The sequence below is a fragment of the Diuraphis noxia genome, unplaced genomic scaffold, assembly GCF_037042655.1.
Source record: "Diuraphis noxia isolate RWA-SAM2 unplaced genomic scaffold, SU_Dnox_SAM2 contig0002, whole genome shotgun sequence".
NCBI classification, from domain to species: Eukaryota; Metazoa; Arthropoda; class Insecta; order Hemiptera; family Aphididae; genus Diuraphis; species Diuraphis noxia.
Genome location: NW_028301712.1, coordinates 4,895,348 through 4,912,844, shown reverse-complemented (window position 1 = coordinate 4,912,844; position 17,497 = coordinate 4,895,348). Strand labels below are relative to the sequence as shown.

The window sequence follows — 17,497 nt, the reverse complement described above, 5'->3', positions numbered from 1 at the left end:
AGCCCGAGCTACGTATCATCCTCCTCCTCCTCCTCCTCCTTCTTTTCTCTCCCATCCACCTCCCTTCAATGTGGTTGCGCCATAGGTTGGTACGACAACATGATAAATATAATATTATAGGTAAACCGTATTTTGATATGATATTATTAATAAGTTCATAATTTATATAATGTGTGATGCATTACGACAGTTATTATAACATTTACGGTTAAAAAATTATGCGTCTGTTGTTTTTATTTTTATCCATTTTCGACGAGAATCCAAATAATTGAAATGAAAACGAAATCAAGAAATAATCCCAAATATTGTTCATCATTATTAAGAATCTAGTTTCGTCTAGGTCGTTTAGATCCCAGATTGTGTACGACTGCATGTAAACTCAAGTAAACCGGTACCTAATGGTCCTATACATAACTTCATAGAAAATAATTTTATTTTTGTGATTTTTAAGCACATAAATTTATTACAACGCCTTTATAATATAATGCTTTTAGACAGATTATTATACGACACGAGGATCAAATGACAAATACGAGTACTTAAAAGTTAAAGTAATACTTAGTTTTTAAACACTTCACGTTTATTTTGTTATTAATAATATGATAAATATAATATTATGTTCGTATTTTCATAAATTATCATTTGCCTAGCGTAAGTATGAAATATAATATGGGATACTTACATCTACCTACTACCACATTCTATTATATTTCATCGTGGAAATTAGTATTTAAACTTTTAAAATATTTTCGTGAATTAAACTAATAATAATTGCAGCTATTTGGTTTCATTTACTACAAACTTTAAGTCTTGTAAAACCATAATTTAAAAATATATTAATTAGAAAATAATATTTATGGAACGAATCAAACACGGTGAAATATAATAATACACATTTATGATTTATATTAGAGGTAAGTACCCACCTAAGAAACATGTGACTCACATATTATATGTGTAATAAAAAAATCTTTACTCAAAACGTTGCAAAACGAAATTATTACCTATTTTGAATTAGAGTAAAACTAACATAACTATAATTCGTGTGTGGACCATTTATGTCATAATATACAACAAATTATTATAAAATACTTACGTGGTGGCGTTAGTTCATAAAATACCATATTCATTGTATAAATATAAAAATATGTCCAACACTTACAAATAGGAAAACAATAGTGAAACTTGTGTAATTTATATGTACCTGAGGTTTAATGATGTAATACAAGTGCTTACAAATAATGAGTTGTATCACCATCGTGTTTTAACGTTTTTGACAGAAAATCACGTCGATTATAATTTCAATTGTTGGCACTACAACGTAAGGTTAAGCTAGGTTAGGTTAGGTTAGATAGTAGATACCTAATGTAATGGTTGTGTATTATATGATATATTCAGTGGTGTTTTCGTAAAAAAAAACTATACGTGATTCGCTCATTTATGAGTTTAAATTATTTTAAGTAAATTTTAAGCAATTTTTAACATGCGATGAATATTGTGATTTTATAAACGCAAAAAATATAAGTGATAAGATTCAGTTCAATCTTTCAAAAAGTCGCTCACATTTCTCTTATTTTTAAAAGCTCTTATCTAACTACCACTACGGAAGTACGGAATACATTCCCAAATTAGCAAACTTTACAAAATTACATTTTTTGCTACTCAATTTTATACGTTTTATTTAATAACCCAAGCATTAACAAGTAGTTTTAATTCTTAACTTGATAAAATTGAAAACTCAGGCATTTATCAACAAAAAAAAATTGCAATAACCGCGGTCACGGACGATAATCAGCTATAACAATAAGTTATATACTTTTATATTCGTTTAACCGACTTTAATTATTTGTTACACAGTTTTAGCTTATATATGATTGTCGATTGATAAAATTTCATATAATTATATATTATATATGACATAAAATGTTATTAAAATAAGTACCTATACTTACAGAAATACAGAATACCCATCCCTTAGTTTTTAAACATTTTAAGGTACCCATGCGAGCATATACCTGAGTATTAGCAACATTTTAAATAGATAATTGCTAATTTACCAAATGGTAAATAGGTATACGCCGTTTATTCCCGTATACCATCAAAAACACCACTGATAACATCAGATTTGAGAGTATAAGAATACTGAAAGCGCGTAAAAATCGAAATGAGCATAATATGTATTATATTATATTAAAAACATGCATGTCACTATTGTTGTTGTTTCTGTTAGACACCTGTTATTTTTTTCAAACTTGATTTTTCTTTACGCGAGAAACAATTAACTAAAAAAGCTGAAAAAATTGGTTAAGTGTTTACTGTCTACCTTGTCTGCCAGAGTGATTAGTGCTACATGAATATTTTAAATTAAGTACCCGTTGTATGTAGGTATCGATTGAAAACGACGTTAACAGCAAAATGTATTATACATATCTTTTTATTTAAAGTTAAACGTCAAGAGTCTATTTTTGGAACCTGGTTATAATACATATACCTACCTAATATTAAAAAAGAAACTCATATGAAACTTGTCTTCAGTTCATGAATATAAATAATATAATAATATGTAAAATCCATGCAACGAACAAAAGTAACAAATTATGAAATGTGCTTATAAATAAAATATTAATAAATATGATCTGAATACGCAGTAATTGTGCGTGGGCGAGCAGCATTAGATATTTAATTTTATAATAAAATGTTACATATTATACGTTATGATACAAGCAACAGCCAACAGCATATAATATTAGACATTTTTCCACGTAGTTATAAGAAATAAATACACTTTTTAGGTTATTTAAGACGCACAATTATTCAGAATTGTTGAGACATGAAAAAATAAATAAGTTGAATAAAAATTTCTAATAATCTAAAGAAAACTAAATTTATACACATAATATTAGCTCATCATAATGCTAAGTATAATAATACTCGTATATTGAACATCGTATGACGGAGTTGCATTGGTCAGTGCTTTTATAGGATTAAATGCTAAGTACTTCATCAATTAATTCAAAGTACTTTTTTAAAAACGTGAAAATAATCGAAAAAATATGTTTTGATTTAATTTTTTAAACACAAATCTTTACTGGAATCTAAGATAATATTTAGTAACAATAAAATTGAAAATGTTCATAATTTTAAAATTAACATACAATACACGTTGTGTACCTACGTTGTTATCTCAGGAAAAATTAATTAGATCATTAAAAAGGAATTTAAAGGGTTGGACTAATTATACGCATAAATTATTTGCGCAAATTTAATTTATTTAAATCGTTTTGATATTATAATATAATATTTATAAGAATCTATAATAATAGTTATTATATTTTTGACCGCCAGCGGTATTATTACTGTAAACAACGCAATGTATAATAAATAAAAATATTCAAATTTGCACTCAAACAAACTGGTTTAAGATATCTAATGGATTCATAGTGTACACATATGTGATATAACCTAACCGTAGCTTGTAATGGATAAAACAAAAAAAAAAACCCATTATAATAATATATTCTAATTTAACAACCCCAAATATCAAAGAAAAAACATATTTATATTTTATAATTATTTATACTTAATTTTGTCTAGAAATGACGTTTCTTAAAAGGTAATTATTATCTCCTAATGTGTTTTGAATAAATGTAAATTAAATAAACGAGTAGACGTTTTTTTTCTTTACAAATGTAACCAGTTTATCTTTTTTTGATTTATTTTTCGTCCCGCAAACATACGTATTTTAACGGAAACAAACGAATTTCGAATATGTATAGATATTATATATAACTAGTATTTTTATCATGAGAAATAAATGAATAGTAATAATAATAATAATAATAATGTAATAGATACATGCGGCGATGTATATACACAGTAAAAATGCCTCTAAAACTACACTTCCAAGACTAAAATACATATAAAAACGGTTTAATATTTTTAATAATATTTCAGCATATAAATAGAAATGGGTGTTTTTTTCTTATATATTTTAACTATTTCAAACTCTTTACGGCTCTCCAAGAACGGCGATCTCTGCAGTTATCATCACTTAAACCGTGTGGCTACTGAATGTGAATGAAGACGACTAGGTATTAAATATTCATTCGTGTGAATTGGATTTACTATTATTATTTAATCCGGTAGGTGCATGAACGGTTTTAAAGCTCATAGTAGCCATTCAACTAAAAATCCATCTTGCAAACGATAATAATAAGCTATAATTTTTGTACTTTTATCACTATATTATACCAGGTAAGAGCTTATTAGCTCAGTAAAAGTTGATGTATACATACCACATATTATTAATTAACTTTTAGTAATCGATTGGTCTGAAATAATCCGACTGAATGAATAAATATTAATTCAATAATATTTATATAATTATTGCCTGCATACCGTAGCAGTACATATTTTCTCGGATCTTCGCGTTTATTTAATCAAAGTGCGTCTTGAAGTTGTTTTTTTTTTGTCGTTTGGATGGGAAACAATCGACGTGTGTTAATTTAAAAAGGTCTGTGTAGGTCGTTTGGCATCGATAAAGCTTGGCTTGGCTCACCCATATAACATACACTATACACATATATATATATATATATACTTATGGCGTCCATAAGCGGCAAGAATAAAATGTAATGCCGCACGTAAAAAAAAAGTTGGAACAGACATGGTATACGTCGTATAAACCAGATTGTTCGGTACGCCCTACCGCGGTGGGATTCAGGTCGAAGACCTTTCGAATTTATGCTAACTGCATTATGCAAACCGTGTATACCACCGCCGTTGTCGTAGGTATATCGTCGATGTCGAAGGTAATAGTTTGTGTGAATTATTAATGAAATATTAAAAAACAAATATGGGTAAAATGTAACACGATATTTCCCCTATTGTTTTGAATGATGAGTATAGCCTTATTTAATCCGCAAAATGTTTCTACGACTTGAGGAACTCATCATCGGGTAAGTTACGTCCTTTCAATCGATAATCGCTGTCGATTGCGGTTTTTCGATGTGATTGTGCAGTTTATGGTCACCATGGGTGCCTATTGGGGGGGGGGGGGGTGTTGCAAGACGAGGCACTCACCCCTCTGGAAAAATTATATGAGCTTATGATTTAAAAATATTAACATGATATTAAAAACATAATATAAAAAAATTGAGAATTTTGTTATTGCCCCATCTTGAAAAGTTACCTATGGGCGCCCATATGTGTTCTATCAGATGGCAGATGCGTTAACAAGAAAACCGCATTCACTAGAAAAAATTATAATCCTGTTGTTTTCGGGTCATTAAGTTAATGAAATCTAGTCTCGTCTGACCGTAAAAAAATGTTTGTGTTTCCAAGATTATTATCATGTCCATGATGAACGCCTATTGTGATGATATTACGATAATACTCATATACAAAATGGTTCGAACGGAACATGAAAATCCAAAATATGTTGATACCTTTGAATAATCTATACAGACCTGGCTTAGTGTAAGCATTTGACAACGTAAACTATGAAATAAGACAAGTGTAAATGTCACATTCCTTGGAGTTTTCGTAGGCATTCAACAATTATAAAAATAGATTTGAAAAATGTTTAAAAACTATCGTTTTGCATTTATTATATACTAGATAACATAACTGTAATTAAATTGTGCATAATATATCACTCGTAGGAGTATTTGGTATAACCTTGTACAAAAAAAAATTGAAAAATGTTTAAAAAAAGTAGTACTAAAACCTTCAGTTGACTGCCAGGAATAACAGTAAAAAATTTCAGCCAAATCAATTCAGTAATTTTCTCGGTTAGCGCGATCGTAGAAAATCCCCTTACAATTTTATATACCTAATATATATACAGAGATATAGATATGGATAACTATATTAAAATTGATATTTAATAATAAATAGGATACAGACTTTGTTTCAATCACATATGATTTTGTAATTGCATATTATATTTTATGATTTTAGTACATATTTTTGATAATAACATAGTCAATTAAAAATCAAGAAATTCGTTTGTATTTTAATCTTATGGCAATTTTATGATAGTCATAATGATATTTTATATTTATATTTTTTTTTAAATTAATAAAAGCCTCGGAATCTAGGGCCATTGGCTACTACAAATTTATAGGGTTACATTGGAAAGTAATTGCTTAATATTAATATACAAATTATTTTACAGAAGGTTGATTAAATTGATATTTTATATTTGAAGTTTTAAATTTTAAATAAATATATTATAATTATTTATGTAAAAACATGCAAATTTAAAAAAAAAATCAGGTGCAGATTTTACATTTAGATTACATATTTATGTTTGATAACTAATAAATTTAAATTTGTGTATTATAATGTAATATTATGCTTTATATACATTAAGTACCTACAGGTACATAATTCTGTTATTTGATTTAAATTAATCATATAACATGCAAGTAAATTAAGTGGCAAATACTTTTTTTAATAAGAAAAATTATATTTTTTATACGCTACTATAAGCAATAATAATTTTATACTCTGATAAATTTCAATATTTCCATACTGGAATAAATTATGAATAAAGTTAGTTATCTCTGCGTTCTACAAACATATATATTTATAGCATTATAGATTATACTATGAGATATTTCGAATGTATTTAATAAACTGAAAAGTGTATTTTCTTTTTTGATTAAAACTTAAAATGTACTATTAGAAAGAAAAATACAATTTTTTCATCTCATATTTTTCGTAATGAATCGATCAGTTTAAATTTTTTTTAATAATATTATAAATATTAGGTTTAGACAAGAGTTCAACATAAAATAAAGATATTTTCATTGGATTTACTAAATTGTTAGTATTTTGAGTTTTAAAAACATTTTTCAAGGTAGATGACAAGGCAGATGAACTGCTTTAATATCTCCACAAGATAAATCATTGAATACCTATATAAAATATTGGGTATAATGCTTTTACAATGTACACTAGAATTTACAGAATGATAATAATAAATTATTAAATCTTAGCCAATTTTGGTAACGAAATATTATCAGTGCAAGAGAAATTCTTGTGCTTTACTTTTTTCATCAATATTTATAATATTATACACTGAAAATCGTGTAAAAGATGAAAAAAATATATTATTATAATAGAAAACCTTGGCCTTGGTGGACGAAAGTAAAATATATTCGAAAAGATTACTATAAGTCGATTAGTTATCTCTCGCGTAGGCAATAGCATAACTTCCATAATACGTTATGAAATATGAATTTCTAAACGTGTGTGTGAATGTGTGTGGGAGAATGAAATATAAACTGTATTATAAATTACAATGTGATATTTATCCAGAATGATTCCGTACATCGGACTGGAGGGTCGAGTGATTTTGGAATACGATATCATTTGAAGTTCTCGGTCAGGGTCAATGGCCCAAAGTTAACGTTTTTTATATAATTTATTATTATTATTATTATTTTTCGTGTAGATGTGAATACTCGTCCGGTTAGGTTAATTTATCGTTTATTAGACCGGTTCTATAGAAATGCATGTAAAGCGAGCCTACGCGCGAATCTCGAGTAAATAACTTTGCGGTACGGGTAATATTATAATTCAATATTATATTATGTTCATGACCGCCATGATGTCATAAACTCATGCAACGTTCAACTTGTCGACGTTCCCCTTAAACCCATTAAATATAAATCCGATAATCGTATTGTACATAATATTTTGTATATGTATACACGCTGGACAAAATAAATGTCAACATCATAATATAATACCGTGAGAATATCTGTACCTACCTCTACAAACCAATAAGCATGTCGTCAAACAGTGTTTTTTTTTTTGTAACATCGGTACTTAGGTACTTTATTAACAGCTGTTGGTTTCAATTGTTTATCTGTTGAAAACTATTACTAAATTCGTCTAAAACATTACTCTAAAATATATTTGTGCTATAAAATATAAATATAACTGTGTCCATAAATTATAAAATAAATGAATGAATATTATAAAACATAATCTTGGTAATAATGTTCACAGGTACTAGTTATATATGAACAATGAACAGTATGAACATAAATGCAGAGTTGTAAAGGGAGAAAACTAAAATTAAAAATATTTTTTTTAGAGTTCACAATGGACAAAACCAAATTAAACAACTCCTTATCTTACAAATCTTTGATACGAATTCAAAACCCTGTATATTACAATTAATATTTAATACTAGGTAATAATATAGCATCACGAATCCACGATATTTTAATGTAGTACCTACCTAAAATACTTATTGGCCATCATTAATTTATACATTGACAAACAGTATTAAATCTTCATACTTTGTGGTTAGTTGTTAGTTTATTATCATTTTTCAAAAAGTGTGGCTTAAATTATAATGATAAGAATTAGTAGACCAAACCATAACAATGGTACAATACATTAAACATAAAAAATAAATACTTCTTATGGTGTACAAAAAGTTAAGCCTTAAATAAAAGTATTTTGTTGACCATAAAATAAATACTATATACATTACCTACATGCTATGACAGTACATTATGAAAAATAATTTTAATTCTAAATATTTGTTTCCATTGAAAATGGTTTTTAAGCCATTAAATTAAAAAAACAAACTCTTATTATATTAAGTTATATACAGATTTTTTTTCTACATTTCGATGGGAATAATATAGGTATTGGCAATTTGGATTAAAATTGATTTGTAAATAGGTATGTGATTCTTAAATCAAACAATGGGAGTGAGTGTACAAATTATCTAATATTAGGTCAAATATTGTTTTGCTAATATATTTTTTAATTTCATCGATGAATGACAACTGAAAAGTGATAATTACTATATAATAGTATTGTAGTATAAAACTCTTTATTCGCATTTGCATAAAGGTATGCCTATAACTTTAGCCATTGTGTACTCATTAAAAATCATTTTATTGAAACCTAGGTACCAATTATAGAGATAGCTAGGTACATTACAATTACTTACATGAAAAATGTGTGTGCCTTATGCATTAAATATAGAGTATTTACTGTCTATACATTTCAGCTAGTGTGTAATTTATTGCGAAGTATTTGACAACAATTAATAATATATTTCTATTATAATTTAGAAAGTCTTATAGCATAATATTCGTCATTGTGGATCAAGTAATAAATATTTATCTTGTGATAGTTGGATCGTTCTTGAATAGGTATCCATTAATAAAATCTAAATCATTTAAACCAATTATATTAATAGTCAATACATAATAAAGTATTTGTTATTATGAATCGTATCATAATTAATTATCATTTATTGTCATATTAATTGGTGGTAATATTTTGAAGCATTTATTACTGTTTAATAAAATTTAATAATATATTATATATATAAATATATATAAGTATATAATATATAAAATACATTCTTTCAGGTGATATAAAAAAATAGTAAATATAATAAAAGTACCTACATGGATTATTGTAATTTTTCATAATAACTCTTCTGAATCTATTGATTTAAACTATTATAAATTTGAACTAAAATGATTTAACTTCGAACTATCCAGTACAAGAATAGTTTATTAAGTAGGTAGATATAGAAACATAAATGGTGAATTCAAATGATTCAACACTATAATATATTAAAATATAAAATGTTTAGTTACTTTATGATTTAAACATTTAATGATTATTGATTAATTAATTTGTATACCTGATATGATTTATTGCCGAAAAATATCAAATTAATAGGTTGTATTCGGCGAATTAGTTGAAGCTGCATAATTGTTTTATTTTAATAATAATAGTGTCAACCGTTGTTACAATCGAGTTTAAATAATATGAAGATAATATGATATAATATGATAAATATATAAAATTCAAACAGATATCGATTTTTACACTTTGATGGAGATCATGTCAAGAATCTATAATTTTTTTGTTTTTCTCCATTCCTACCGTAAGTCTTTAGCTTTGTTTTACCGCAGCGAATCGTTGGGCAATTACCTCAGCTCGATGGTAGGGAGTCGAACTCCTTTATAAGCCTTGCATGTAGACGCTACTCGTACACTTCACTGAACTGGTCTTCTCAAGTCTGCAATCATGTTCAAGGTAAGCATTATTATAGTTATTTTGATATTTACTATTTTACAAACATTTAAAAAATATTATGACTTACCGCTTTTAACATACCTAATTCAATTTTTAAATATCATTAATTGTAATAAATTTATAAAATTATAAAACGATCGTAGGTATTTTCAATTTTTACTCGCAACTTTTAGATATTTATTTTTATATTTCATTATAATATTCGTAGCATTTAATATTAAGTATAAACATTTATTTAAAGCTTAACGATTCATATTGAATTAGTTTATTTAAATAAAAAATGCTTTAGTATGGTAGGTATATACACTAATTTACTGTCTTTTAACCTGTGTTTTACTTGTATTGTAAAGAAACTTCCTTAAATTTCTAAGCTCACAATTTATCTAAATATAGTAAAGAGTTAAACCAGAATAATAACAATTTATTATACCGAATTACATTTATATATATTAGCGTAGAATACACTTTTATAATGTACTTTTAAGTATAAAATAAAATTATTATAATAGTTATTTAGAATATTATTTTATATCATAAGTACTAAATTTTTTGAAAAAACTTATAATATAGATACCCATATCATACATCCATTAAATTGATTTAACTCAAGTTTTAAAGTTCGCAGTGTAAAATATTGTATAATACTGTAGAAGATATTTTGACAAGCTTTAATTGGGATCATAGTGGCAACAACCTTTCTTAACCTCGAATTGTTCATCAGTTCAAGATTAATGCGTGTAATTAGTATTAATGTAATATAAATTACGCCCAACATGTATAATAATCATGACTCTCCATTAATTTATCATTTAGTTGTGTAAGAAAAAAACTCGTTTCATTTTGTCAGATCAACGAACCAAAATACAAACATTTTGTGTATGCAAATATACTAATGCTTCATGTCATTCATTATTTATTTATTTGTAAATAATGTTTAGATTTAAATCATTGCCCATAATTGAATTACTCTTACAGTATAACATAGAAGTCTGTATTTTAAATAAAAATGACTATTAAATTATTAACTATTTGTTAATTTTTCTCATTGAAAAATAAAATGTAATAATTAACTTTAAAACTTAATATCGAAATATATATATATAATGTAGACACAATCTCAACATTTTGTGTGGGGTATTTGTATTAATAAGGCAAGTATATCAGTCGATTTTGGACTTTAGAAGACAATTTAACGATTTAAGCTGGCTTTATGACCTACTGAATTCCAAAATTGACTGTTCTGCTATACTTGTTTTAATTAATATAAATATCTGATAAAAAACGTTGAAGTCCATGTCTACAATTCATATTCTTACCTACAAGCATAAATTATGTCTTTTTGCACTGGTTAACCGAATGTCAATCTTAGGTAATAAACTTCATAATTTTAATTTTATTTTTATTCTCTCTGGAGTTAAAAAAATTTATGAAAAATAATTGTATTTCATAGTCTTTAGCTCTAAATTTCGTCATAATGTTTTAATTTTTGCTGTTAATTTCGTTCCTACTTGTAACTTGTTTTTATTATGTATTCTGAAATAACTTTAAATATCTATAATTTATGTCCACCAGGTACTTATAAAAATAATGATAATTTTTAAAACAAAATTCATATTTTATACTTGTCTAACTATTTATAATAAATTGTATTTTTAGAATCCTTTACCTCCATATGAACATATAAAAACATTTCGATATTATAAGACTAAAATTTTGAATTATGTATCAGGTTCAAAATATTTATGATTAATTTATGTCATTTAATAGCGGTGGACATAAAAAGTGTTTTAAGTGTGTTTCTTTATTAATGTATTAATAATTTTTTCGTAACGATTGCCTACAAACTTGTAATTACATTACATATCTTTAAAATCATTGGTAAATAATTTTTTTATGTCACAATTGTTTGACTGAGAAACATAGGTATAACGTTTTAATACGTGAAAATCGAATAATTAAATACTGAATATAGTGAACATTCGCCAATAAGCTCGTAATGTATTATGGCCTAGGGTTCAAAATAACTGTACCCATTAATTAACGTAGTACTTACATGATCCGATATAATTTCTACATATCTAATCTAGTTCTGACAAAATTAAAGTCCTATATAGGGATCTATTGTTAAAACAAATTGTTTTTCATTCCATACATTGTTTGTCACCGTGTCCGGATGGCAGAATAGTGAAGGGAATCTAGGATACCGTGCAGAGTATTCCACATATAATTAAAGTCTTGCATAACTATGATTCTTTCATTCTTTGTAATGATACTTACGATACCAGGCACCAATAGGTAGTAGAAGCTTATAATAATATTGTTATAAACACATTAATTATAAGTCTCTCCATACGCAATAGCTAAAAATCAGCTTGAAATGTATTTAATGCTCTATAAACATAACGAAGGATTGCAGATACTCATAAAATATTATATGGCTTATAATTTTTTCGTCCACTGAACCATAATAGAACATAATATTTTGATCTAAAATAGTAATGTGTAAGTTTATAGGCACTCTCGAATATATAATTTTTAACGCAGTTAAACGTAATAAAATCAAATAGTTACGACTAGTAGATATAGGTACACCCAAGGCCCCCACAAGGGGAAGGGCTGTTAGACTTGGAATTCAGGGGCCCGTTGAAATAATTGGTAATTTTTGAAATTTTGATAGGAATACTTATTTTATATTTAACACAATTTTGTAGGGCCCTCAGACAATTTAGTACAGGGGACCAACAATTTGACGTGAGGGGCCTGAATATGAACATGAACATGAACGATTCGTAACGTCTTATGATTAATATGATACATTAATATTTTGCAGTTTATTACCCTATCTTGCCTGTTGGCAGTCAGTGTTCAATGCAAGATCTCACCAAACCCGGCAGTGCCATACTACCCTCAACCGTACCCGGTGGTGTATCCCAATGTATATCCTCAGGTATACTTTGCACAACCCAAATACACTGTGCAACCCGCCTATGTAGCAGCTGCCTCATATCCAGCCGTGGCACATCCAGCTGCCAACTATCGACAAGTATTTGTACCGTAAGTACCTAAAACATTTTCAAATACGATCCAACGTGAAGCATAATATATATCTGTAAATGTAATTCATACCTACCTACATTTTATTTGATTCACGCAGTTAAATAAAAAGATTAAAAACTGTATTTATAGTTTTTTGTAGAGCCATACTAATAACAATAAACTGTAGTATTATTATCTTATAAATACTCGTTATAATTTAATCAACATCAGCCTTTATATTATAATGATTTTATATTTGAAAATTAAATGTCAAGTAGTATTACATGTTAAAAAAAAAAAAAAAAATAGCAATGTTCAAACATCAAATAAGTATAAAATATTATTTAATAACATTTTTAAATTTATAAAATTAATGCGGAAGTTTAAAAAAAACGTCAGATTACATAAATTATAGTCATCTTCTTTGGTTAATAAAATGTTTTTCTTGACTTTTTCAGAGCTAGTCCTGTCAACAACCCTTATTATTTCGGATACGCTCCATACCCAGCCAACGCTCAAGCTCAACAGTACCCATACTCTCAGGTTCAAAATGACGGAACCCAACCCGCTGCAGCAGGAGCTCAACCCGGCTGGGGAGAATATTTGTCAAACAGTTTCTGGAGCTACATACCGAATTTCCCCTACGGAAACACCGGAGCTCAAACAAATCCAGCGGAAGCAGAAGGATCGGCTACAAATTCTGAAACTCCATCATGTAAGGCAATAAAATAATCAAAACACAAAATTCAATATATATGTGTGTTTTTCATTCGTAGCTGAAGCCGAAAGTCCATCAAAAGGTGAAAAACCAGCTGCAGCAGAAGCACCCAAATCAGATGTCGCTAGCAACGAACAACCTTCTCAATCACCGTCTAAACAATTCGCTGCATATCCTCTACCGTACTTCGGTCAACCACAATTCTACGGACAAGCACCTTATCAACAAGCAGTTTATGACCCAGTAAAGTTAAATGCAGCGAACAATGGCGCAGTTTCCAGTTTTCTCTTCCCCAAAAATATCCAATCGCTGTTCCAACAGCAACCACAACCGGTAATGAAACATAATTATTGTTAAATCACGTTGCACAGCTCACTTCGTGTAAATATTTCTTAAAATATGCTTTTCGAAAATTTCCAGAAAAAAAAATTATTGTTCAATAGATATAATATGGTAAATGCAGTGTACTTTATTAGATGTATAACCATATTATAATGAATTAACATTACGTTCACCCCAATACAATTACATAATTTCTGAGGTATTTCAAATTTTTGCAGAAATTCTCTATTATTGCCTAACAATATTGTATAGTTATAAGTTATTGTACAATACCAGCTATTCTTATTAGGTGACGATTATTGAAAATTTGTTTTTATTTTAATAGTTTGCTGATCAAAAATACTACCAGGCCACACAGGCCAACCAAGGTACCGCAGCACAAGCTTACCACAGATACTTGCAATTCCAAAAAGAAAACTTACAGGGACAGTACCAACAAGGACAATTCCAACAACAACCGGAACCATTCCAACAATATGACCAACAACCCCAGAAAGACGAATCCTCTGTGGTCATCGATTCAAATGTAACCGGACTCCAAGTCAATGCCGAAGGCCAACAACAACCACAATCTAAAGTATCCACAGGTTCGAACTAATTTGGAGCTATGACCCGACTGAATTTATTTTATACAATTTTCAAATCCAAATATAATTTTATAATTTTATTTTATATACCTAATAAAATGTTATTTGAAATCAATTAGAATATATAATAGTAACATGAGCCAATTTAATGCACATAATACTATTATTATATAGAAGCTGAGTTAAAATACAAATTTATTGTCAAATAATACATATTTCGAAAATATCCTTGTATTTTAAAACTACTTTTTTCTATGTGAAATACAAAATTATTGGTTAATAAAAAAAATGTATTTATTTTGCTTAAATAGTTTGAACCATTTAACCAATCTAAATTTTTCATACAACAATCTTATGTCAAAGTTTTGACGACATAATACACTGACACCAGTGACACAAAAATTGTCTCTTGAAACTTGCTGAAGAGCACATATTATTGCTCTGCAAAATTGTATACAGTTTAAGATAAAGTTTAAAATTGAAATAGATTTGAGGGTTGTTAATATTCTAAAAAAAAACTGGTAGGAACTGGTAGGAACTGGTAAGGAGGTAACATAAGAACTTAATGATTTGATTATTTTCTATGTATATAATATGATTGTAATAAGTGCTGTTATATACAAATGATGTAATACATAATATTTACATTACGTATGTATTGCACCTATAATACGATATAACGTCTTTAATTTACAAGTTTTTGAATTGCAAAATTAAAATTAAAATGTGTCTCGTATGTATATAATAGGTCCAACGATAGCAGCGGCTCAGCCACAGGGTATCGCGTTCGCCGGAATCGGTGGCCGAGCCGGAGCTGGACCTATAGGCACAGCGGTTGTAGGCGAAAATGCTACAGCGATTGCAGAACCTCTCGCCACTGCTATATCAATGGATGTTACACCAACGATTAACTTAACACCAGTTCACAAGCTCACAACAGCCTATGTGGCAAAGTATGCGCCCGAACTGGGAGTTTACAAAGTGGCTAAAATCAAAACATTGTAACACTAGTAAAATTATAAATTGTACTTGACACTTAAACACATTTGTGATAGTAATTTTATATACATAAATATTTAAATGCTGATTGTAATATATTTAATTTATATTTAAGGCCAGTGAAATAAAACGCCAATGCTTGCCCGATATTATAAGAGTATAATAATATGACTATACTACCCCTATCTGTAGCTATATTTTTTTATTCAACTTTATTCTGCATCGAAATTGGAGTATTAGCGTTACATAAATTAAAATTATCGGTGTAATTGATAAATGTTACTTAACAAATAAAAATTAATATAACAAGATTAAAATTGAAATCACGCACAATATAACATAAGAATTGTAGTAGGATATGGCATAGGCGCAACTAGACCTCTAAAACGTGGGGTGCTATACTATAAAAAGGGGTGCTAAATTAGAACTTGGGGTTCTAAAGACCCATTTGCACCCCCTAGTTGCGCCAATGGGATATGGGTTGTTTGCACATAAAACATATGGTATGTAGACAGACTAGTAGTATGAAACATTTTATCATAATATTAATAACAACATTTAAATGATAATTAATAAGTAACCAAGGTAATTATGACAATGATTATCTATATATTTATAATAATATTATCGTAGATACATAGGTATTTATTTTAAATGTATAATTTATGATCATTATAGTTTATCAAAAAGGTAGATACTTATTTAAGGATGGCATAATAATATGAGGAGCTCATATTCGCGTTCTCTAAATATTCTCTGAAATCATTAAATATGTAAATGATTGTTTAGTGGTCATGATACCCCATATTTGATATTTAGATATTTAGTAAAGGTGCCATCGGGAACCCAAGACATTATTTAAGTATGTTATGTCAAATGTTGGCCAAATTAAAATTTTGTTTGATCGTTGATACAGATATTAACTTTTGTTTTTAACATCTTATAAGTAATTGATTTATAATTTAATTTATTTGTGTAGCTGTTTCGTATATTTTGGCAAAAGAGCTGTTGTTTTTGTAAATCAATGTTTGGATAACTGTTAATAAATGGTATATCACAATGCCTAATATTACTCGTTCGTCAACCATTCGTTAATATGACCTTTTTTTTTGAAACAAATATTATAAACAATAAAACAACCATAATAATGTTAGCATTATGAAATACAGTCGAGCTAAATTTTAGAAGTATAATCAAATAGACGGAATTTATAATCATACCTACACCTGAAAACTAACTATAGGTATATATTACTTAATACTTATATATTAACTACAAAAAATTGAAAAGTTTTTGATAAATAACTATTATGTATTTGTCAACGTGTTATGGGCAATAACAATCATCTACCTTTACCTAGAGGGCCCAACCCCTTTGGCTCTCTTTAAAAGACATATGTAGTTCATGTATTTAATAATTTTAGTGTTTATAAGTGTGATAAATTTAAAAAAAACTAAGGCGATGGGCAATGCCACTGTGACAGTACTAATATGTATGTATTTTATAATGTGACAAATTATGTATTATATTATTAAATTGTCGTAACAAAATATATTACAAATGTTTTTTTTTCTTTTGACAGCACCCCATCGCTAAAAAAATGTGTAAATTGCTACGTCATTTACGTATCTATTCAATTAACCAAAATTTAAGGTTTTAGTATTTTCATCAATTGTCGTGATGAATTATCAAATTTCGGACAAACATGTTTGTATTATAAATTGAC

General features: G+C 27.8%; 1 protein-coding gene across 1 annotated transcript; it reads left to right on the top strand.

The window, feature by feature from the left end:
- The first annotated feature begins 9,974 nt into the window (after positions 1-9,974).
- LOC107165186 (uncharacterized) lies at positions 9,975-15,080 on the top strand. Its single transcript, XM_089220115.1, has 5 exons — positions 9,975-10,089; positions 12,920-13,143; positions 13,584-13,840; positions 13,902-14,176; positions 14,511-15,080. The coding sequence occupies exons 1-5, from the start codon at positions 10,081-10,083 to the stop codon at positions 14,781-14,783; spliced, it is 1,038 nt and encodes a 345-aa protein (XP_089076241.1). The 5' UTR covers positions 9,975-10,080; the 3' UTR covers positions 14,784-15,080.
- The last annotated feature ends 2,417 nt before the right edge of the window (positions 15,081-17,497 follow it).

Excerpts from the sequence above, each read along its gene's own strand:
- LOC107165186 (XM_089220115.1), top strand. Across the intron at positions 13,841-13,901 it reads AAATTCTGAAACTCCATCAT|CTGAAGCCGAAAGTCCATCA; the intron begins GTAAGGCAATAA and ends TTTCATTCGTAG. Across the intron at positions 14,177-14,510 it reads TCCAACAGCAACCACAACCG|TTTGCTGATCAAAAATACTA; the intron begins GTAATGAAACAT and ends TTATTTTAATAG.